The sequence below is a fragment of the Gigantopelta aegis genome, chromosome 4, assembly GCF_016097555.1.
Source record: "Gigantopelta aegis isolate Gae_Host chromosome 4, Gae_host_genome, whole genome shotgun sequence".
In the NCBI taxonomy this organism is placed as follows: domain Eukaryota; kingdom Metazoa; phylum Mollusca; class Gastropoda; order Neomphalida; family Peltospiridae; genus Gigantopelta; species Gigantopelta aegis.
This window is the reverse complement of record NC_054702.1, coordinates 90,296,516-90,322,157: the sequence shown is the minus strand read 5'-3', so window position 1 is coordinate 90,322,157 and position 25,642 is coordinate 90,296,516. Positions and strand designations below refer to the sequence as shown.

Here is a 25,642-nt window from a genome sequence, read left to right as displayed (position 1 = left end):
TAACTTCACTAGCCCTACTTTACTTTAAATAATAATAATAATCAGATATGTCAGCTAAACAGGGAGATGGATGCTTTAAAACACTAACATTGTGGGGGTTGGGTGGGGTCATGATATTCATATTTACAAAATAGACTTAACTGCAACATTTGACAAATGTTTTTCACTAGCCATCGGGCATGGCAATAGTAGTTATTTACTAGCCCAACATTGAATATCACTAGCCATGGGAGTGGGGCTACCATAATATAGAAGCCCTGAATAAACTTTTCTGAAATTATTCACATGTACCAATTCAGCACAACATTAGTACATGCCTTTTGGATCAGTCATCATATTACTGTTTAAAGAGTATGATGGTGAAAGCAAATCACAGAATGAGAAATAAAATATAAGCAACATAGTAGTTTTTTCATGTGGGTGTATTTGCTTGTTTTTTTTAAATATAAACACAAAACATTCATAATGTGCAGCATACTACATGTGGTGGTTCCAATATTATCACATGGTTGGGGGGGGGGGGGGGGGGGGGGAGAGAAAGATGTATGTTTTTATTTTATTATTATTATTATTATTATTATTAAACAGCCACACACAAAATAATAATGCAATTAAACCAAATTTGTATATAGAAAAATATTACACCAGGCACAATTTAAAACAAAAACAATATTTTGTCTTTCATCTCCGTGACCCCATGTAATCACTTGAGGAACAGTGATTATCAGTGAACTCACATCCAGCATGTACGGACACAGTTTGGACAACACGGGGATGACCGCAGTAGTGAGACACTCCTTTGGACAATTCTGCACAAATGGTTTCATGAACACCCTTAAGTTCAGTCAAGGAGTATAGGTTTTAACTTCCACCAACACATAAAATAATTCATTGACAGCAAAACAAAAACCTGTAAATATTTATCAGCAAGAGACAAAATAGCGTTTGTTCCATGTGGTTTTAGATCTGCTTGCTACATATAGTTTGGTCACAAAGATGTTTGAATTTATTTTGTAGTGGCTTGTATACCACTCTCAACGGGGGAAAAAAAAGACATTCAGTTAATTACAAATATCAATTCAACAGATGAGCCATAAATAAATAATTTAAAACAAGTCTTTGGCCAATATTTAACCAAAATGTTAGAGTTTCTGATTCAGCCCAAAATATTAATAAGAGTCCATGTTTTAAAAAATCAAAAATCTAGAAATATATTCCTATGGTTTGAAAGTACAAGATATTTATTAGACAAAGGATATGAATGATAGGTTTAAATCTGTAGTCAGGCATGTTTTGGACACAATTGAAGATGGACTCCAGAAGATATTGTGCCAGATTTGGCGCTGTGTAGAATTCGTAGCCCAAGCACAGACCAGCATTTCCTAAAATGTGAAAACTGAAAAAAAAATAATAAAGAGGAGAAGAATTAGTGGTATGTTAGTACAGGATATTAAACTTAAATTTATTTCTGTTATGTGTCCAAAATAGGTTTTACTTTTTGTAACAACGGAAAAGCAAAACAGTCAATTATTCAGATTCACTAGTAAATCATCAGTGGCTGGTCCCCATCTCTGGAGCCAATGTACACCAGAAATAAACTGAGTACACCTACCCATTTTCAAAGACTGTGGTGAGGAAATTCTGCATTCGTTCCAGTGGATGTTTGGATTTGGTTGAACTGGTGTTGTCAGTGCAAGGTGGTGGGATTCCTGAAAACAGTAAGGTATCCGTGACTGGTCAAGTATCAAATGTGAAGATAACAGCAATAAAACAATGATTCTGCAATAGCTCATTTCAACCAAGAAACATATTCGGTGGTACTCCAGCACTAATATCAACATGCAGATGTCAAAGGTAAACAATTAAATTTTAGTCAGATCAACAACAAAAAAAGAGTAACTTGGAAGAACTTTGGTTTATAATTGTCAAGCGCTTTTAAAGATGCGATCTACTGAATTTTCAGGAGGGTGAGCTATCGCGGTTGCTTTGCTAAACTAATTTTTGTGCTTAATGTGATGTGATAGATAGATAATAACTAGTTAATGACATTCAATATCTGCTTTATCCTGTGATGGTAAGAATGTGAAATTCAATAAAAGACGACAATAATACATTTCTCATTCGGCCTAGACAGGATAAAGCAGATATCCGACGTCATTAACTAATTTTTATCTTTATCCTGCAGATCATACAAAATAAGAAAATAGCTATTATTTTTGTTATTTCAGCCACATTGTATGATGATCTAGAGGTCAAATGAGCGATTTTGTAATGTAGCTATGTGTGCGAGGTCAAATGAGTGACATCAAGTCATATCCTGCGAGTAGCAGGATTTCACTTTGCTTTATCCGTCATCATATTCTGCCAATAGAAACGATGGCTGCAGGATAAAATACGATAATACCAGTCAAACTGTTTGCAAATGCCCGGCCTCCTGAATATGCCATTGGAGTAGTCATTTATTAATTATCGGCTACTGGATGTCAAACATTTTGTAATTTTTGTCTAATCACTGCAATATCTCATGGCATTTCCATACAATGGTCAAAGACAAATGTTATTGCACATTCTACTATTTAAGTACATTAAACAAAAACATATCTTACCAAGGATGGCAAATTTATCATTTTCTTGCAAGTCATATGCCAAGGCATAATCAGGATGGCGTAGGCTCAAAAACTGCGGGAGCCACAGTTGACATGACGCTCTGAAGACAAAAAAAAAATATATCAACAAAATGTCAGTGATTAAAACCCAAGTTTTGTAATAACTGCCATTAGCAAACTATTATTGGATTTTCTAACATATTACCCAAATTCAGCTAAAAATTGTTCACATTGCCGAAATATTGGAAATATTTCTTCTTCTTTTATCCAGCTACTGTTAAAGCATGTGGTCCTATGCACATATCTCTGCTAACCAAGACAGAGGTTAATGGTTACTGGTTACAGGATAGTCGGTGTAGTGGAACCTTTCCACTTAGCCCAGTGGTAGTGTTCGGCAGATGCACAGGCAGTCTAGCATCGAACCCAGTCGATGGGCCTTTGGGCTATTTCTCGTTCCACAACTGGTGTAACTGGTGTGTACTATTCCGTCTGTGGGATCCTGCATATAAACGATCCCTTTGTGCCAATAGAAAAAATTAATCCAATGCATGGTGGCAGTGGGTTTTCTCTCTCAGTATCTGTGTGGTCTTTAACCACGTCCGATGCCATATAACCATAATTAATGCTGAGTGTGCCATGTTTCCATGGAGCTGGATGGAAGCAGGTAGTAAGATACAAAACCAGTATCTACCAGCATTACAACTGACAGGTTAACCACTATGCCACCAAGGTATGTTACAAGGTGGGAAAAAAATTTTTTTTTTGATTAATGACACCACTAGAGCACACTGGATGCCAAACATTAGGTAATTTTGCCATAGTCTTAGAGAGGAAACACGCTACTTTTTTCCATTAGTAGCAAGACATGTTTTATATGCACCATCCCACTGACAGGATTGCATATACCAGTCGTGGTGCACTGGCTGGAATGAGAAATAGCCCAATGGGCCCACTGACAGGGATCGATCAAAGACCGACCGTGCATCAAGCAAGTGCTTTACCACTGGGCTACGTCCTGCCACTCTATAAGACAGGAGGATATCAACCCCTTGGCTAGTTTTATGAGTGTAATATAAAACGTTTCATACAAAAATGTTAATCACACATATGTTTTATCAATTCAGTGGAGTTTCTGTGTTAAAGTGCAATAAAATAAATGTGATGGAGTGTCACTAACTATTCACTTTATTTTAAACCAGTCACCCACAGGTTAATCAGACTGAGTCTAAATATTCCAGTGTTTTATTTAACAGAATAATTTCTCTACGATGCCATCTTACTTGAGAAGAGCCAACAGGTTGTTCAGCAGTTCACGGATGTGCGATGTTGCTGGATTCTTCAAAATAAAGCTACCATCAGACAGAGTTCCACTCACAAATCCACCTGCAGCTGCAACCTGTAAAACCAAATATGTGTTTGTTATATATAGAGCATACTACATGAGTGGCCGTTAGATATCATTTACACTACAGGAAACATTTTGCTCAGTATCGCGTCGCGATTTGCTACACAAGTTTCAGAGATCGCTACACAATTTTAAACATAAAACAGTAGTCGCTAATCAATTCTCAATTGTCTAGAAATATTGCTAATCAAGATATTGAAAACAAAATGCTCCATGATTTACCTTACGAGTTGTTTTAAAACATATTTAATCAGTGAAATAGGAACTGTAAACTTAATAAATGTGTCAAAACATGGTAACCCATTGGTTACCAGACCTGTATTTTGTGGTAACCATAGGTTACCAGCCACTGTGCTTATTTCGATGCCTGTCTTTGATATGTTTACAGTCAAGTAGCCTCTACAATGTACTGTTATTTGAGAGAGTGTTCTGACTGTATTTTTCTATAGGAGAAGTGTATCAGTAGCCACACTATTCTAGAGATGGGTCACCTTCTTGTTCTCCAAGACACATTCTTCCCTACCTAATAACTAACAAATACTTTCTAGTAAGTATTGTTTACAGTCAAGTAGCCTCTTCAATGTACTTATATTGAGAGAGTGTTCTGACTGTAGTTTTCTATAGGAGAAGTGTATCAGTAGTCAGACTATTCTAGAGATGAGCCACCTTCTTTTTCTCCAAGATACATTCTTCCCTACCTAACTAACTATACTGATGGTAAGAAATAAAGGATCACACAGATAGCAACAACAAATAATGACTGGATCAAAAATCAATTCATATTGTCAGAAATTGACTGGGAACATACAGGTAGCACATTCAACACTACAGACATTCAATCCAACATTACAACTGGGTATGAAATACAGACAATACTACACTAGTAGTGAATTAAATTTTGTCTACAATTCAATGTGTTCCTTTATTTCTTTCCATTAGTATATAATCTTATACATTCCAATATTTATTGTATACAGTCAAGTAGCCTCTTCAATGCACTGTTATTTGAGAGAGTGTTCTGACTGTAGTTTTCTATAGGAGAAGTGTATCAGTAGCCACACTATTCTAGAGATGGGCCACCTTCTTATTCTCCATAACAAATATTTCTGTCAGTAAGCAACATGCAAACAAGAACTTTGTGAGCTGAATTTACAAAAAGTAACCACTGTCAGTTTATTGTAGATGTGTCCAACGTGAGCAAACAATAACATGTGCATATGGCTAAACACCTCTGTTCATTATAAATGATTAAATATATATGGCTATTTAGGAAAGTTAATAGTTAAAATATTAAATTATACATAGCTGACCATGGAATAAACTATTAAATAAACACAGCTGTTTCGGGAAGTTACATGTGACCAATGGTTAAAATATTAAATTATACATAGCTGACCATGGAATAAACTATTAAATAAACACAGCTGTTTTGGGAAGTTACATGTGACCAACGGTTAAAATATTAAATTATACACAACTGTTTTGAAAAGTTACATGTGACCAAGAAATAAACTATTTACTAAAGACAGCTGACCATGGAATAAACTATTAAATAAACACAGCTGACCATGGAATAAACTATTAATTAAACACAGCTGACCATGAAATAAACTATTAAATAAACACAGCTGTTTAGGGAAGTTACATGTGACCAAGGAATAAATTGCAAAAAACATCAATGGCTGTTTAAGTAAGTTACATTTAACTAACAGATAAACAGCTTTGACCAATATGTTCAGTCTTGTAGCCTTCAAAATTGTTTTGTATTTGAGACGATCAGGACTGCAGTTTTCTATAGGAGACGTTTATCAATACCAAGCCATTCTTCTGTTGGCCTGGGCTTTGTTTCATTCTCCATAACATATTCTTTTACAATTAGATACAAAACCACACAGTGACAAGTATAGGAACTGAATAGTAAAACGTAACTGTATTCTCAGACATAATTAATACGGTCATATTCTATAGATCAAACAAAACATTTTGTTTCTGATATTTGGTCAATTAAATATTATATTTTATGACACATTCTAAATGTTAAACAAAATATTTATGTTTCTCACGGTTTCGTTATCTGGCCACTTAGAACGCTTCATGACAGCTAAAATCATGCTAATACAGTAGGATATCTGTAAAAATAAAAATAAACAAGGTTTTTAAAAATATATACCACCACATATGCAAAAAGTGACAATCTTTTAACTATTATTAAAAGAAATTTCCATTTTTGGCAAAACATTAATCTACTGATCTGTAGTAGGTATCACCGACATCTACTTGGCAAGATTGGAAGGTTTTTTAACTGATTCAGTTAAAGTGGGTATTCAAAATTATCAGTAAAATATACAGAAAAAAAGAAGAAGAGAGATAACATCCAAATCTTTGGTCTTACTGAACTTAAGTCTCAACTATAAACAGTAGTTGGCATTTGGCCATCTGGACCTATAGGTGCACAAAAAGTTCATTAACCATTGATTATAGCTATGAAGGATCCTATTAAAAACTGGTTATCAACCCCTAACACCTTTCTGTTACGAAACAAAAATAACTGTTTTAAGCTGAAAAAAGTTTGTTTTGTTTTGTTTAACACCACCACTAGAGCACATTGATTAATTAATTATCGGCTATAGGAAGTTAAACATATGTTAATTCTGACACATAGTCATCAGAGGAAACCTGACACATTTTTCCATTAGTAGCTAGGAATCTTTTATATTCACTTTCCCACAGACAGGAAAGCACATACCATAGTCATGGTTGGAATGAGGAGAGAAAAAAAACCCAATCAGTTAAATGGATCCACCGAGGTGATTAAATCCTGCGATGCAAGCACCTTAGGTGAGCACTTAACTGACTGAGCTAAATCCCGCCCCTTGCCCTATTTAATGACAGCACTAGAGCTCACTGAATGTCAAACATTTAGCAATTTTGATATTTAGAGAAAGAAAGAAAGAAATGTTTTATTTAACGACGCACTCAACACATTTTATTTACGGTTATATGGCATCAGACATATGGTTAAGGACCACACAGATATTGAGAGAGGAAACCCGCTATCGCCACTTCATGGGCTACTCTTTTCGATTAGCAGCAAGGGATCTTTTATATGCACCACCCCATAGACAGGGTAGTATATACCACGGCCTTTCATATACCAGTCATGGTGCACTGGCTGGAACGAGAAATAGCCCAATGGGCCCACCGACGGGATCGATCCTAGACCAACCGCGCATCAAGCGAGTGCTTTACCACTGGGCTACGTCCCGCCCCTGACATTTAGAGTAAAAACCCACTACATTTTTCCATTAGTAGCAAAGGATCTTATATATGCACCATCTCACAGACAGGATAGCACAAACCACGGCCTTTGATATACCAGTCGTGGCGCACTGGCTGGAACAAGAAAGAGCCCAATTGGCCCACAACCTACAGGAATTGATCTCATACTGACTGTGCATCTGGCGAGTCCCACCCCTTATTTGAAGTTGAAGACATATTTAGTAGACGGAAAAGTCTGCCTGTACGTACGTGAGATCTGTTAATGCCACATGTATCAGCTGAACTTGGCTCTACTGGGGCTTGATCCAGTCCAACGTACGACATAAACTTGGCTGAGTCAATGAATGCTTGATCCAGTCCACAAAAACGTACGACATAAACTTGATGAGTCAATGAACATCATAAATTTGAATGAATGCTTTGAAACAAATCAACAAAAACTGTTTAATTAGTTTTTTGTCCACTAGAACTAGCTTGATCCAGTGCAATGAACATCATAAATTTGAATGAACAATAAATGCTTTGAAACAAATCAACAAAAACGGTTTAATCAGTTTTTGTCGACTAGTAGTTACTTCAATAAGGAGGTTAACATAATACATATTAACCATTTTCCAAATTTACCCTTTAATCATAACTTTTGATCATGATCCCAAGAAATAAACGAGAGCTTATGCTTTTTACAAATCTGGATGGTCACAAAGTCAAAATCAGTGTGTTGTTTTTATGTGTACAAAAAGGTACAAATGATAACAAATAAATTCCTTTAATTCTATTCTAATTAACCTGATGAAAAATTAATACACTGTAGTAGTAACTGAAAAATATTTCAAGATGAAATCTACAGATAAACATCAACAATATCTAACTTTGTGAAATTAGGCGACATCCACAGTTCTTTGACAGGCTGCAGCACCTCTTCAATAAATGAGGATTGTTTCTCAAAATTGTTGAACTTGTTACTGAAAAATAATAATAAAAGGAAAATAGTAGTCGAATCCACTTTATTGCATATCGGTTTATAGCATAAATCGGTTATTTGCACAGAACCAAATAGCATTAAATCAATGCAAATTATGTCGCATATTTGAACAGCTTTATAAAGAAAAACATCGGTTAATTGCATACGAAAACCAAAAAATTCTAGAAAATTCCATCATAAAATGTTCCACAAACCTTTAATATTTTACCAGAAACAATAAAAACTAATATTAAAAGAAGAAAAAGCAGTTACTAAAACTGGTGATGTACATTGCTGACATCTCGCACAACAAGTCATCTAGTGCTTATAGTAATGTGTTCAAGTGTTTATTGCAGTAATCCTGGGACCATTATTGCATCATTTAAGGCTTGATGGCAGGATTTCAGATGTAATTTGTCCTTTGTTACAAACTTACTTTAAAACAATACTGACAACGAAACTAGGTTGACAAAACACAAAAACCTCCCTGAAGCTGTGGAATAGTCCATTGTTACTTTTATGTGTGCATGCATTAGCTTAAAGCCTTTGATAACACTGAAAGATAGACTTGGCCAAGGCAATTGTGTCCTAGAATAAATTTAATAAAGATAATTAAATATGATTAGTTTTTACTGTATTTTGTATGTTACATTTGAACCACCATATTTTAAGTTAACATTAATTATTACTGCTATTTATTTGTTAAGACAATAATTAAAAAAACCTTATACAGTTATAGAAACTGCAACTAACCGCATCACTGGCATTGTTTTCAACAGAGAGACACTTACCATGTCTGAGGTAAAATGTTCAGAACTATGAACTAATCCATTTGTCCAGCCTTCTCAGTGTATTACTAGTTGTCAATTAATTCATAGTTACAGCCACTCAACAGTTTACAGTCAGTCTATGTGATAGCAAGTGGCTTACCCCATGAAAGAAATAAACATCATTTTTGTTTTTGACTTGGGAAGGCTACATCAAAGCAACTGCCAGCCAGAATGAAATGGACAAGTGTTACAATGTTTTAATCTGTTACACAGCACTGAGGTGGGGGACTTTGATTTCATGTTATTACATTTGAGTTAAATCATTTGTATTTTTCTGTCAAGAGGTTTGACCCTTCCTGAACTTACAGCAGACTTGCAGATAAAAATATTTTTAACTCATTATAAATTATTTTTACAACATTCATATTGGGTCTTTGTTTCTAGAATAAGATGCTTACAGGCCTATAGGTATGACATCTGGAGTGGGGAAGGCACCATCTAGTTGGGGGTTGGGGGTTGGGGGTTGGGGGGGTTGGGGGTTGGGGGGTTGGGGGGAGAGAGGGGATAAGCCAGATTTTAATCTGTATATATGGAATAGGAAAAAACCCACATACATTTGTGGGGCGGGGGGGGGGGGAAGGGGGCAGGCACATGCTTCTCCCCCGGTTCCTACTAATTACTTAATGAAATAATCAAAATAAACACTACCCTTCTTATATTTTGTTCAATGCACATTAGCATCTCTAACAAAATATACTGTAACATTAGTACACTGTAGCTGAAATCGGTTGACAATTAACAGTTGCTAATTTAAGCTATGTATATTTCGCCTGCACATGGAAATTGCGCTTTGCCAAGTAACACGGTTTCCCTACTTAACACCCCTCAGAACAATAGGTGTGAACTGTGGAAAAGCCGTGTGCAACAAACTGCAACGTGAATATTAGTAGCTAGACATAGCATCAATAAACACAACCACAGATTTGTAACAAAGCAAAATTAAAAATATTTGATCTTACAACATTTATACTGTTATTTTATTTATTATTATTTTAAAATACATGTATAAACAAATGAAACACATACATGTATCGGCATTCAAACAATTTTCTGCAGCTAAAAGTAAGATAGACTGACCACAAGGCATTTGTAAAGTTTACCGTTGGTTATAATCTGGAAGTGAGGCTATATCGGATAATTGGTTATACCGGTTATTGGCATAAATTTAACACGCACCAGGGTTATGCAATTAAGCGGATTTGACTGTATAACAAATTATGAAAGCTCGAATTTTTAGTATAGAATTACCAGGATTTGCGCTTATAAATATTGTCTGGTAGATTCTAATGTCATAGCATTGATAGAGCTCAGATACTAGAATTTGTAACCTCAGAACTCAGAGAAGGATAAGAAAAAAAAATGAAGGACTTTATTAGTTTCAAGACAGCCCATTTGTGGATAAAACAAATCACAAAAGGTAAACTACTGAGTTTTGTTACACCATTTCCCATCGTAATGTGTTTATCTTTTCAGCCATCAGCAATGTATAGTTGCGTATTACTTTTAGAGTAAAAAGTCTTATCTGAACTAATGACTGATAACACTTTTATTTCACTGATGTCTACAGATATTCCACTATATGTTATATAATAAAGTTTTTAACAGTTAAAGTTTGTTTTGTTTAACCTTCTGACTACTGCAGGCGAGATATCTTGCCTGATGTCACGCCAGTTGACATACTGTACACAGTATACAGTGCATTCCACAATTCATATTTCCTGCCGTTTTGCAAACAGCACTCACCGAAAATGGATGTATAATACAGCAAACAGATTTCTTGACAAGATGGCGGCTTTTGTTTCAATGGAAAATACCTTGGAATTTTTTGGCAAGTATTTTTGCTTGACAACAATGGCGGCACGTCAGAGTCATTTTCAGGGATTGATAACTGATTGCGACAGCTAATTTGATAATAAATTTGATCATTTTACCAACAATGAAAATCACCAAATATTGGGGTATGAATCGTAGTTCATTTAAAAAAAAAAAAAAAATTCTGGTCGGAAAACCACTGTTATTGGGAATAATGGACATAAATACTGGACAGCTGGTCAAAAATGCCCATAAGTAAACTTTTCAATTTGTTTGCTTAATTTTAATCAACATTAACTGATCTAAAATATAAAAATGAGAAAAAAAAAAAAATGAAATACTTTATTTTATGTATTTATAAAATATTTAAGTGAATATATGTGAGTTAAAATTATAAACTTGGAGCCACTCAACGTGGCTTTTGTCAAAAATTAATCCTGTAGTCTAAAGGTTAACGACACCATTAGAGCACAGTAATTTATTAATTATCGGCTATTGGATGTCAAACATTTGGTAATTTTGACATGTAGTCTTAGAGAGGAAACCCTCTACATTTTTACATTAGTAAGAGATGTTTTACATGCAGCATCCCACAGGCAGGATAGCACATATCTCGGCCTTTGTAACACCAGTCGTGGTACACTGGTAAGAATGAGAAATATCCCAATGGGCCCACCGATGGGGATCAATCCTAGTCCAACTGCGCATCTGGCGAGTGCTTTACCACTGGGCAATGTCCCACCCATACATTTTTAACAGAGCCATTGTCCATACCTAACAAGTATGAGAGCCTCCATCAAAATGCATTTCTCCATCTGTGACAACTGCTCTGGGTCCTCACTCATCTTCTTCACATTGCTGTACAACAGGTCAAACACCGGCTAGAAAAAAAAAACAATAAAACATCTGATTTAAAAAACAACAAGCAAATAAAAAAACAACAGTATGTCAAATGACCTATCATAAGTAAGTGATTGAAGATGGTCATGATTGAAGAAAAATACTACTAACATGCTCAAAATTAGAAAGTTCACAAAGATTTAAAATCAATAATTTATTTAACAGTATGACATGTCATCTCGCAATGTTGTTTTCTACAAGATGATGTGGTATGCTTCAATATTTTATAAACATAATATTTTCTTTTACAAGAAAGTGTATGTCTCAATACGTTATTTGATAGTATGATAAGATAGGTCTCAATATTTAATTTGTCTGAATAATATGGTAATTTTCAATATTTTATGTTACATGATATGACATCTACATTGACTCTCAGTTTAACAGTAACAAAAAAACAAAAATTCAATTCACATGTATTCAGTCAAGTTTGGTTCCCAAAAAACACTTACAAACATTAGATCTGTAATTTTCAATATTTTATGTTACATGCTATGTCATCTACATTGCCTCTTCCATTTAATATCAAAAACAAAATATATGTATTCGGTCCACATAGCAGAGTATCTAGTTAAGTTTGGTTACAAAAACCACTTACAAACAATAGATCTGTGTTTTGTCGGCAGATCTTGACAAGGATCGAGCAAGCATGCTGACGGACATTCTTCACACCTCGACTTCGTGTCCCTTTCGTCTGACCTACCAGGCTGAACCCCACAGCTCCAAATATCTAAAGTAATCATAATAGTCTGTTAATCATTGCATGCCGTGGGCAGGACATAGCCCAGAGGTAAAGTGTTTGCTTGATGTGTGGTCGGTCTAGGATTGATCCCTGTTGGTGGGCCCATTGGGCTATTTTCCATTCCAGCCAGTGCACCGCGACAGGTTTATCAAAGGCTGTGGTATGTACTATCCTGTCTGTGGGATGGTGCATAAAAAAGATCCCTTACTACTAATGGAAAAAATGTAGCAGGTTTCCTCTCTATTTGTCAGAATAACCAAATGTTTGACATCCAATAGCCGATGATTAGTAAATCAATGTGCTCTAGTGGTGTCGTTAAACAAAACAAACTTTAAACTTTAATCATTGCATGTCATACACAGCAATACTAACAGGACCAATTTGTTCAGTATTATGTTGGCATGCACTAAGCACGTTTCAGATATCGTTATACAATTCTACTTGGTTCATTAGTACTTACTAATCAATGTAAATCAACTAGCCACTGTCACTAATCAAACAAATACTCCCTGCATCTATTAATGGTGTTGCCACCATACATCAGTTATGCTGCTAACACAGTTTTCATACTTTATATTAACGTTTCAACCTGTGCAAATATCAATAACAAATTTAAAGATTCTCAGAATAAAAAGGGAAGCTAATTTTGACTCACAATATGCACAAAAGATTAGTTATTCCATTTGTCCTACAGCAAATGTATGTTATATACTGAACAAAATAAGAAACTTCCGCTAACTTTGCTTGAACATAACTTGATGAAAACAAACCGGGGGAATAATTGTTATATATGCATTTAAAGAGTGTTCCATGATGCATCGTTTGGTGCCAAAAAACTGGAAGAAATTTTGACCAAGTGTGGTAGGGGTTAAAAAAAAAAAACACCCACTTAATAATGGGTATGACCACCTCTTGAATTGACCACTGCAGTGCATCGCAGGTGCATAGAATTGACTAAAGTGTTGATTTCTGTCTATGGAATATTGTTCCATTCCTGAATGAGTGCTTGACGAAGTTCGTTGACGTTAGCGGGTGGGTTGGGACGCCGCCTCAATCATCTGTCCAGACTATCCCAGACATGCTCGATGGGGTTGAGATCAGGACTTTTAGCAGTCATCAATGAAATCAATGTTATTTGTCCTAAGAAAATTTACAGTGTCTCTAGCTGTAGGAGAGGTGGCATTATCATGCTGAAAAATCGAGATGTTGGCGTTGTTATGGAACAGAGGAATGACGTGATGAGCGAGAATGTCATCGCGGTAACGTTGAGCATTTAAATTGCCATCAATGACAACTAGTGGTGAACAATAACCATGGGCAATGGCTGCCCAGACCATGACACAACCCCCACCCCCGAAACAATCTCGTTCAAGAACACAACAGTCAGCATAGAGTTCATTTCTACTACGGTAGACGCGCACCCTGCCATCACCACGTTGTAAAGAAAATCTGGATTCATCCGAAAAAAGAACGGTATTCCAGCATCGCCATATCCAACGAGTGTGTACACGTGCCCAATTAAGACGATTTAGACGATGACGTTGCGTTAAAACGCATCCAACATAAGGATAACGTGCATGTAAACTGTTCTCCCGCAGACGATTACGAACAGTTTGCCCACTAATTCGGTTATTATGAAGTCCAGGTGTGTTAGCAGCAGTAGCAGTGGCAGTTTGGATTCGATTGCGCAAATGCGTGTTCATGATATAGCAGTCTTGACCACGCGTTGTAACACGCGGACGTCCACGGCGTGGCAAGTCGTTGGTGCTTCCTGTAGTTAGATTTCGTATCGCTCGACTAGAACTCCCAACATGCCTTGCAACATCTTCTGTCGACATGCCAGCATCAAGCATGCCAATCGCCCGTTCGCGTAAATTATTGGGTATTCTTGGCATACTAAAAATTATACAATGTAAAAAACTTTATTTTGTTTACAAATTTTGAAGCATTTTCGTTCACTTGACAACAATGTCAGTAAGACAAGTAAAACAAATTGACCGAATACTACACGGGACATGTCGAACCATGCATGCACGTGCAAATTGAATTTCACGTTGTCGACGATTAACAGTGCAAAAATAATCGATAAAATTCATGAATCCTGATAATACAGCTCAAGGCTAATACTACATATATAATTTCATTACACAATGAATTCTTTAACACAACAAATACTATATGTACAAATTGGAAGTTTCTTTTTTTGTTCAGTATATATGTAGTACATTGCAGCTAACTTAATCTCAAACTTGTGAATATAATACAGAAGCCGAGAGTATGAAATAAAAATACACAGGTCTCTTTTTAACAGGTAGTAAATTTTCATTACACAGATGGCACGGGTATGTAACTTGTATGTGCGACTTCTACCCATGTATGCTTTACACGCAGTATAAACATACATATAAAAACTGGAGAAAACATGAAAGATTTTAGCCACCTCATTGGCTGTTGGGATGTTTGGATGAGACTAATATCCCTAGGGGAATATACCATTGTTTGAGGTCAGGCTAAGTATAAAAGAAATTACCTTTTCAAGCACAAGCACAATATCACTTCTTTCAGTTACAAATGGGAAGAATGCAGACACGCAAGACATCAGACAGGACAGAATCAGAGGATCCTGGAAGATTATAAATAAACAGATATAAATACAAAAAGGTGCAAAAATGTAAACATTAGTCATAACCCCATTTATGTCCCTTCCACACACACACACCCCACAACAGCAAAACCATAAATTAAAATTTGAAACCTTTTAGACAATAATATCATTTTATTTATTTTTATAACAAATGTTATAAATAATAAAGAATGTTAGCTTTATTCACATTAACAGACAGTAAAAAGAAAAAAGAAAAAAGGAAGTTCATTTCAATTAAAATAATGCAACAATCTCTTATAACAGAGTTAAGATGAAATGTTTATTTGGAATATCTGCGAGTACAACATCCACGTAGCACAGACCTGCGTCTCATACTTGAGAACGTTGTGTAGGAGCACCATTCCCTGGCTGAGGTCAGGCTGGTTTTTATCCGACAGTGGTAATCGAGTCATGACACACTCGAGAAATACCGTTAGTGCATCCCACTCGAGGAATGATGGAGAATTCAGATTACAGTGCCTGAACTCAAAAGCTTAAAAATTAAACAGAATATCAAATAATTTTTAAAAAACAGTTCTTGACATATCACCAAAAACAAATACCGGGTAATGCATACTTAACAGATCCATAAAGCTGATTATATTATATGTTCCTACTTTAGTTATCAACATGTCTTTCACTCAACTATATTATAGTTCTCTGCTCTCGTATCTACATTTGATTAACATGACTATATTATAATTATGTCCCAGCTCTTGTATATACACGAGTTTCCACCTGAATATATTATACATACCTGCGCCAGTATTTATATGTGTTTTATTTGACTTAATAGTATGAACGTGCTACTGTACCTATAGGGTTTTGAACAACTGTATGATATATGAATGTGACTGCATTATGAAGTAGTTATTTTTCTATACTGTAATAGCTACTGCTTATAAAGATATACCATTTCATATTTATGAAACACATCAAAGTCTCTGTCGATCAATTAATACGTTTGAACTTAATCATGAATGGAAACAAAATGTTTTAACTTTTAAGCTCGCCAACTGGTAGCTTTAGAAGCAATATTTTTTTTTTTTTTTTCCCCCATATGGTTAATTATATATATATTACATACCACCTCCAGTGTCTATAGGTTTTTGAAGCTGGGACTGCAACCACTCCATGGCCAGAGAAAATGAAACTTTCGGATCCAGCAGTGTTGCTTGTCGTAGAATGGCGCAAGTGTCAGCTCTGTACCCTGCAAATAGAATGATTAGTCATGAAAAATATATGACCTGTCAGACGCAAAAACCTACAACTTCGTATGATGTCACAAAAACAAGTAAACATGGCTCATAGTTTGACATCGTTTATTTTTATGTAGAAAAAATAATGTCATTGATGCTGTATTTTTAGACCACTAATACCTGAGATTTAGTTTTTCAAGGTTATTATTTGTCATTTGCAAACAAAATATAGATATAATTTTTTTTTGCTAAGTTGTAGATTTTACCATGTGATGGCTCATATTACAGTGGTTAGTAAATGAAACTTTTTCACTTTTTAACTAACATTTTAATGTTAGATGAAAAAATGTCAAAAAACAAATAGAGAAAAAGTATATATAGATCCTTTTGTAAATGTAAATTTAGCTGTAATTCTAAAAAAAAGAAAATGAAATGAAATTTAAGCATCTGATGCTTAAAATCTTTAATTAATACCAATATATCAATCCAAGATGATGTGGCAAGCTAAAGTTTGTTTTGTTTAATGACGCCACTAGAGCACATTGATTTATTAATCATTGACTATTGGATGTCAAATATTTCGTAATTTGACATATAGTCTTAAGAGACGAAACCCGTTACATTTTTCCATTAGTAGTAAGGGATCTTTTATATGCACCATACCACGGCCTTTGATATACCAGTCATGTACACTGGCTGGAACAAGAATAGCCCAAAAGACCAAACAATGGGAATCGATCCTAGACCGACATTAAGCGAACACATTACATCTCGCCCCTTCTTTAACTTTGTGTACACTCACTAACAAAAATGTATGCAGTGAAATAGATCCAATAATCAAATAACATAAATAAGATTCTTACTGGAGAAGAACATGCTGAATTCTTCATCACTATCAAAGTCCAGTCGTGCGTAATCACAGCTCTGGGAATTTGACTGACTTGGAAACCCAATCTATAAAAACAAAAGAATAAAAATACATCAGTTGTAAGCAGTAAAACAAAGTAAATCTGTTTAAAATGAATGCTTAATGATACCTCATCAAATTAATTAATGAGCATCAATCTATTAGTCATTGAAAATCAAGTAACCTGAACAGATGGTGTAATGCAGGAGAGGAGAAACCTACTGTCACCATATGACTGCTGCTTTTAATTAGCACAATGATGTACTTTACGATCAATTACTTAACCATTAATATAAATGTCATTAAAGTGAAATAAACTAACGAAAGGTTTATGTTATAAATAACTTCACCCTTAGGCCCAAAACACTCCAAGCCAGGTCTGAGTCTGAAAAGTATGGCACCAGCTGGTAAAGAACTGTACTGAATCATTGACAAAACACACCACCTCTGTGCTGGTGCAAACTAAAGACCTAGCAACAAACGACATAGAATATGTGCTATATTTTGATAGTGCCAGACCTACCAGAACGAACGTTGGTGTATTTTGGATCTAATATTATGTTTTGGACATTAAATGAGCACCTACAGATAAAGTCACTGTTTGCTGTACAGCTGAAAAAAAAGAGTAACACTCACCTTGAGCAGAGTTTTCATTGAACATCGGATGATACGTGGCAGATACTCCTTCATTAACGCATTTTGTGATATCTGTTCGTGCCGAAGAAAAGACACCCAGAGGGACTGGGTGTAGCTGCCTAGCATCTGAAATAAATCAAGTGAGTTGTGTTGATTTGGAGAAAACTCGAAAAAAATACCTCCTAACCATAACAACAGCGAAGGAAAAAGAAGGAAGCTTCTATAACGTGACCGGAATAGAAATTTGTTTAAGGCATCCCATTGGTTGTTGGGATGTTCGAACCAGACTACTATCCCTTGAGGAATATGCCATTGATTGAGGTCAGGTTAAGTAGAAAAGAAAATTATAGTTACCATAGGAACACATGCAGACCTCGCTGTGAAAATTGAGGAGATTGCTCCTCTAACTTAGATTATGGAGTATACTGAGCATTGATATTTAATCCTTTCGTAGTATGGTTTCAAAAAACCCATTCACATGCTATGGGAAGCTAAAAATTACTCTCCTTAAACCAGTCTCTGGGGAGTAAGAGCGATTGCTCCTCGTAAACAGCAAGATCTGATTATACAATATTCAAACACTGACCTTTAAACCCCTCGATCTTCAAATTCTTTAGGATTTCTCAGTGTTCTATTCAATCATGTATTAATATGCAGTATTAGAGAACTGTCACAGATGACAAATGGAACTAAATTATGACTACAGTGTTCTCGCTGTTCTATTTAAGTGTGGCGGCCCGCCCCACTATTGCAGTTTACTGCCCTGCTTTAGTGTTTGGCCACCACACTTTATTTTTCTGCGCCTACTATATTTTACAGCACCCAGCTCCACTATTTAAAAATGCACACTTTTTCACACACTGAAAAAAAAGTTGATCAGTCTGCACACTGGACATCAAAGGAAACAAGACACGGTGTATGAAAATGACGGAAAACTTTAGCAGATTACGAGGTAACGCAACATAATTTAACAATATTTTTAACAGCCTGTATTGTGTCCCATTCTAGTATCCATGTATGTTTGATACACAACGAAACATATATTTTATTTGAGCAATGAATTAAAAAAATAATAATCGTCGTTTCGGCAATCTCCGACTGAAAAACCACTTATTTGGCACCAATTTTGTCACATGATCAGAACGGTCATTTGTCTTTTGTGCCCATTAACTCCCATCTGATATTTTTGAACTGCAGACTTAAATGATCGTAACTGATGATTTTTACTTTTGGTCATTTGTTTATTCAGCAATTCTTTATTAAATATTTGAAACTTTTCGTTTTTAGGGGGAATATTGGAAGTGGTAGTGTTTACCATTAAAAACATTTATCTTGAGTGCCAAATGCATCGCTTTTACAAAAAAAACGAAAGTAATTTTTATCAGCTGACGATATCAATGTGACTGATTCATTCGATGAAGATGAAAATAAAAAGAACAGAAACATATTATCCAATATTAGAGGATCACTTTAAAAATATCTTTGTTAAACAAATCTTGAAATCTTTATTAAAATAATAATATTAAAACTTTCTCGGTTCATCAAAGGAATGCCCATGAATGTCAGACTGACAATAAACGTTAGTTGAACCATAGATAATTAGGGGTGGGTTTTTCCACAAAGTCGACCAACACAATGATATACAGTAACCAAGCTCTCCCCACCTCCTTTTTATTTTTTTTGCTTATAGGGCTTCTTTTTTTCTTTTTTTTGGAAAGGCGGAGTCGCACAGCGGCCCTCCTTTCATTTTCATCCAGTGAGAACACTTCTACTTAAAAATTAAAGTTAAAATACAGTAATATAGAATACAATTAAACTAAAAACCTGGCTAGGATGCTTTGAGAATGCCATCAGAGCTTCGAGATAGGTGTCGAAATTCATTGGCTGACCCACATGCTCAGTGGAACCCTGCAAGAATATAATATTTTATAAACACCATATTGCACAACACAATTACATATAATATACTATCGAAAAAGAAACGCATAGGCGAAATATTCATGGAATTATCTCTTTAATACAAAGTGGCATAATTTCGTTATCTATGATCGTATCAGTCACATTTGACATAAGTATATGACAATGTTCTTGCTATGGACCAACGGCAGTGGAGGCGTTTTTGTCACCAAACAGCGTCGCATGAGGGTGCTGAAATCAGTACCGTGTGTGGCCACCAGCAGCAGCAATCACTGCGTGACATCTCCTTGGCATAGACTGAATGAGTCTCTGAATCTGGGCACGTGGAATCCTAGCCCATTCTTCCTGCAGTGCATGTGACAGTTGCAGAAGCGTCTGAGGCTCCGGGTCACGCTGGCGTACACATCTGTCCAGTTCGTCCCATAGATGCTCAATGGAGTTGAGATCTGGCGATCTTGATGGCCATGGTAGCACATTAATGTTCTCATTCTGTAGGAAATCCATTGTTACACGTGCCGTATGCAGCCTGGCATTGTTCTGCTGAAAGAGTTCTCTCTGTCGATCCAAAATGGGAAGCATGTGATGGTGAAGAATTTCATCCCAGTAGCATACAGCTGTCAGGTTACCTTGTATGAACACAAATTCACTTCTGCTGGTGTACGAGATGGCTCCGCACATCATGACACTTCCTCTACCGAATCTGTCAACATGGGTGACGCAGTTGTTGGCAAAACTTTCATTGCGGTGTCTGTAAACACATTGTTGTCCATCACGTCGCTGTAGGAGGAAACGTGAATCTTCGCTTAACCATACTCGCCGCCAGTTTCCAAAGGCCCACCCCTGTACATTCATGCACCAGCGAACACGTAAATGTCGATGTTGACATTGCAGGACGGTGCCAACATACGGTCTCCTAGCTTCTTGAAGTCGGTTCCGAATGGTTTGTGCAGACACCCTTCTCAAACCAGGTATGCGTCCAGCAGTATTCGTTGCTGCGGCAGTTCGGCGACGCAAGTGCAGAACCCAGATGTAGCGATTTTGTGCTGCAGTTGCTATGCGAGGTCTTCCAATTCTGGGCCAGTCTTCAGCTGATTGAAACTGTCCCAGAGACGTGAAATGGTGCTCTGATGGACGTTCATGTGGCGTGTGGCGTGCGACTGTTGACTGCGATTCACCTAACTGGAGGTGGCCTATTGCAATGTTTCGATTCGACAGGTTTAGTCTTGGCATCTTGTAACTCATCTACGACGAAATGGAAATAAGGCATCATTGTGAGCATTGCAGCTTTAAATACCCATCACTACCCCAATCTTTTCCCTGAGTTTCACTTGCATTCGCCAAAATCTGACCATTTCATGCCGATTTCCTGCAATTGTCGCACGTGTGTAAAATTTGTTTTAGGGTGCATTTGGGCATACTGTCCCATTCCAGGAACATTAATAAACATGGTCATTCGGCAACATTGTACAAAAAGACTATATTTTATAAAATCAAACACTTTTCTTCTTTCCCTATCACCTATGCGTTTCTTTTTTGACAGAGTATAGTTAAAATATGAACAACAAACTGGCTATATTATTAATAAAACTGCAAAGGACATAAAATAAAAATAAACAATTTATATATATATACACACACACACACACACCACACTGCCCTCCTATCCTTTCTATCAAATGAATTTTATTTCTCTTCCCAATTTGGCAGCTCCTAACCTCTTTTGCTGTCCACTTCCACATCCCAGTCCTTGTCTCTCCAACTGTGCCACTAACTTTATTATATCATCTAGCTCAGTCAGTAGACCATTCACCTGAGGTGCTCGAGTTTGGAGGATTGAACCTTCTTGGTGAACCCATTTTCTAATGTTTTTTTCCCCGTCCCAAGCAGTGCCCCGCGACTGGTATGATGTATATCGTGGTATGTGCGGTCCTGTCTGTGGGAAAGTGCATATAAAATATTCTGTGCTCCTATCAGAAAAATGTAGCAGGTTTCCTTTAAGACTATATGTCAGAATTACCAAATGTTTGACATGAAGATGAATTAATCAATGTGCACTAACAGTGACATTAAAACAATATTTTGGTTATTATGACATTAATGAGCTTGTTAAATAACTTTTTTTTAGTGAGATTGCATTCACACAATATCCCCTAAAAGGCATGCGTTAAAAACAAATGTATTTGACTAGAAATTAAGCAATTTTCTGAGGAAACCACCCCTCCCCACAAAAATATTTTTTTTGAGATACTTATTTGAGATGGATTTAAGAGATACAATAACACAGCTTACCCACAATGCACAAAGCTGTTTTCCAAGTTCTGTTAACAGCTGACATAGTCGCTTCAGAAAAATATACTTCTCTGACTGTGGTGACTGGTCTGCTGATCTGAAAACAGTTCATAACATTGAAATTAATCAACAGTTTATCTTCCAAACTTTAAACATCAACTGCAGTGTGTATGGGTTCAGGTGGGTGGGGGTGGGGGAGTGGGGTGACACAATCTCTAGTGCCAGATCGTTTTCTTTATTTGCATAGAATTGGAACAAAAAGATTTAATTATGCAAATGGTTATCAGTTAACATTACCCTATTGTTTAAACTATAATTTAAATAAATACCCAGCAGCAGTCAATATTGGCGTCATAGCCTCTTCACTAAATAGCAACAGCAAAGGTTTCCTTTCGTCCAGTTTTCCCTGCAGTCAAGAATCAAAATGTAAAAATTACACCAACAACAGACATTTTCATAATCTGTCCATTATGCAGAATACATGAACAAAATGTTTTTTTAAATGCAAGTTGTAACCTTGGTAAAACAATTATTTCTAACAATATAACATTACATAAACATCAAATATCAATTTCATCTTGGTTTAACTTTGCATTTATACTAAGTAAGGTTCAAGCATGCTGTTTTGGATATACCTCAACTAAATGCAGTATTCGACAAATGTTTGAGAATGTTACTAGTCCTCCCAGAAGCTATGACTAGAGTCCAATGTATTTTATTAACATGGTTGATGATTTTCACTAGCCCAGACTAAATATTCACTAACCAGGTCCAAGGGCTAGTGGATTTATCGAACCCCGAGTCCCAGGCATTAACCTAAGGTTTTTTCGGTGGTAGCCCATCGGGCTACCAAGTTATAAAATCTAGTATCCCTCAGTAAAAGCTGGTAGCCCAATAACTTAAAAAAATAAATAAAAAAATAAAAAAAAAATAAAAAAGAGAAAAACATATACTATTTAAACATGTTGTTTTAGGGTGGGTTTTTGTAAATCATGAGCATTTAGGCCTGCTGTGAAATATACACTTTATTACATGATAGCCCTAAATGTACAATACAGTCTTTAGTTTAAATCATTAAAACAGAATCTGGATGGAGGTTTTGGTTGCAGTCACTCTATTCTGTTAATATTGAGGTGAGCCCTTATTTCTTTCCACCAGTATATCTCACTTTTCTATTGACAAATGTAAGACATTCAGTTGGAAGATATTAGTAATGATGTAAATGTTTATGTTACCTTTCTGCTGACTATGAGCAAGAGACATTCGGAAGCAAGCAGCTGCAAGGCATCATCACTGAGGAGCATGCATATGATTTTAAGAAAACAGCCACCACTTTCCATGATGAAACTCATATTGACCCAGTCCACGAAGCCCGGTCAGTGTCGTGAGAACAGCTTCACTCACGCGACACGCGGCCATTGCAGCCTCTTTGTCCTGCTTTAGCTCACTTGATGACTGCAACAAAATAACAATACATTTTATCATAAAAAACAATGCAATAAAATAACAATACATTTAATAATAAAAACAGTGCACCAAAATGAAGTGGGTAAATCGCTATGAAAGTCAACCTTGATCTGTAACAGTACATGATAGAGCTACACACAAAATATTTCAGATCAATATCTTGAGGCACAGCAAAAAAATATTCTTTGTATCTCCTAAGTTAAAAATGGGTAAATGGCCATGAAAGTTAAACTTAAAGGTAAAAATGGACACCAATTTTGGTTAAGTTACAAACCTGTAACACATTTGCGTGATGTTACAAGAGAGTGAAACAAGAATCTGTGATGTTGAAATGGTGAAATGTCGTTAAACAGAGACTAAAACTCGACTCCATAACTCTTATTTCTCAGACGCACGTGAGTTTTTAAAAATATGAAAACTGCATTTTGTGATATTAGAAACACCAGGATGACTAGATACACTTTGGATGTACGGAAATGGATAATCTAAATAAAAAAATATATAAGTAATTTTTTATTTCAGTTATCATAAACGGCTCTAATAGTGAAAAATATGCCTTAGTATTTAAAAACTAGGGTATGTCCCTTTAATCGGTAACAGTACAGTAAGTTATACACAAATAGTCAGCTCAGTATCTTGAGGCTTTGTGAAAAGAGTCCAGAAAACTTGTCCACAAGTATCAGGAAAAATGAACCGTGTTACTGGATGACAACCCCACAGTACTAACATGCAGTGCCACAATACATCTCTGTATTTTATACACACATTACTACTCCAGTAGTGAATTACATTTGGTCTCAAATACCATGCATTCCCTTATTTCTTTCAATTAGTATATATTTTAAAAAGTTGATATGAAAAATAAATTAAAAAACCTCCAATCTCAAAATCATTTTCTTTGTGTTTTTTATTTTGACTTAAGTGTTGGATGATATACGAATGTACTGTAACATGACTGTGGTTGGTAATATTTTTAAAATTAAAAAAGAAAACATCTGTTGTATTTACAGCTAAATGTACGAACGGAAGCACTTACTAGTGTGTGGAATTTGTTTGTGTACAAATCTAAAACTTCATAGAAGAACTGAAACAGATCTGACATGTGTGCAGTGAGAGCCTGCAATACTTCCCGCCGTCGATGATTTGGAAGACGACAAAACACAACAATATCTTCCACCAATCGATGAAATACTTTTAAAACCAGCTCTGTCTGGGTTTCCTAAAAAGATTGGAACAAAAATATGGCATAACAGAAAATGGAGTTCCTAATTTTTGTTTTTTATGAATGGCAGAATAAACAAATAATGTTAAGTGATGACTAATTATACCTGTGACTGAAGACAAAATGCAGAGCTAGCTCAGGCAGTTGCCAAATTCGCTATTTGCGAATTTTAAAAACAACTGGCAAATTTTATTTCAATCTGGCAAATAAATTTCATGTATTAATTGTTATTTTATCAGAAAATAACCAAATTTTTGCCATTTTTAAGTTTAAATAAATGATTTGGCGAATGTTTCTGCTCACCCAGAGCTAGCTGTGAAATGTTAAACAAGAAAGAAAGAAATGTTTTATTTAACGACGCACTCAACACATTTTATTTACGGTTTACACCTACCCACTGAGCCTTGCGGAGCACTCACTCAGGGTTTGGAGTCGGTATCTGGATTAAAAATCCCATGCCTCGACTGGGATCCGAACCCAGTACCTACCAGCCTGTAGACCGATGGCCTACCATGACGCCACCGAGGCTGGTACAGTTAAACAAGAAGTCAGTAGTCACAAAATACAAGAGTACTGGGATGCAAGAGCATACAGAGGGTATCAAAATCCAAAAACCCCTCGTCATGCTTTGACAACTTATAATATTCATTGTTCAAATACAGATAACTTTTATTATGTGTATAAAATTAACAAAAGGACACTGGTAAGATATTTTATTCAAAATACATAAATTATGTAAGCTTTTGAAGCCTGGAATTTCTGATGGGATTTCAATTACTAGACTCTTTTTAAGAAGGGGTAAAAATGTCTAAGAAATAATTTCATT

At 35.9% G+C, this 25,642-nt stretch overlaps 1 protein-coding gene across 1 annotated transcript in view; it reads right to left on the bottom strand.

Annotated features, from left to right (window-relative positions):
* LOC121370057 (exportin-5-like) overlaps positions 1-25,642 on the bottom strand; it is a 40,776-nt gene that overhangs the window by 8,636 nt on the left and 6,498 nt on the right. Inside the window, 21 exon segments of the mRNA XM_041495157.1 lie at positions 738-835; positions 1,260-1,396; positions 1,613-1,709; positions 2,607-2,707; positions 3,887-4,002; positions 6,075-6,140; positions 7,540-7,640; positions 8,161-8,252; positions 11,668-11,774; positions 12,392-12,523; positions 15,066-15,158; positions 15,503-15,672; positions 16,267-16,389; positions 17,242-17,332; positions 17,922-18,047; positions 19,746-19,829; positions 22,128-22,224; positions 22,457-22,533; positions 23,363-23,500; positions 23,502-23,582; positions 24,631-24,813. Coding sequence (XP_041351091.1) covers positions 738-835; positions 1,260-1,396; positions 1,613-1,709; positions 2,607-2,707; positions 3,887-4,002; positions 6,075-6,140; positions 7,540-7,640; positions 8,161-8,252; positions 11,668-11,774; positions 12,392-12,523; positions 15,066-15,158; positions 15,503-15,672; positions 16,267-16,389; positions 17,242-17,332; positions 17,922-18,047; positions 19,746-19,829; positions 22,128-22,224; positions 22,457-22,533; positions 23,363-23,500; positions 23,502-23,582; positions 24,631-24,813 — 2,310 coding nt within the window.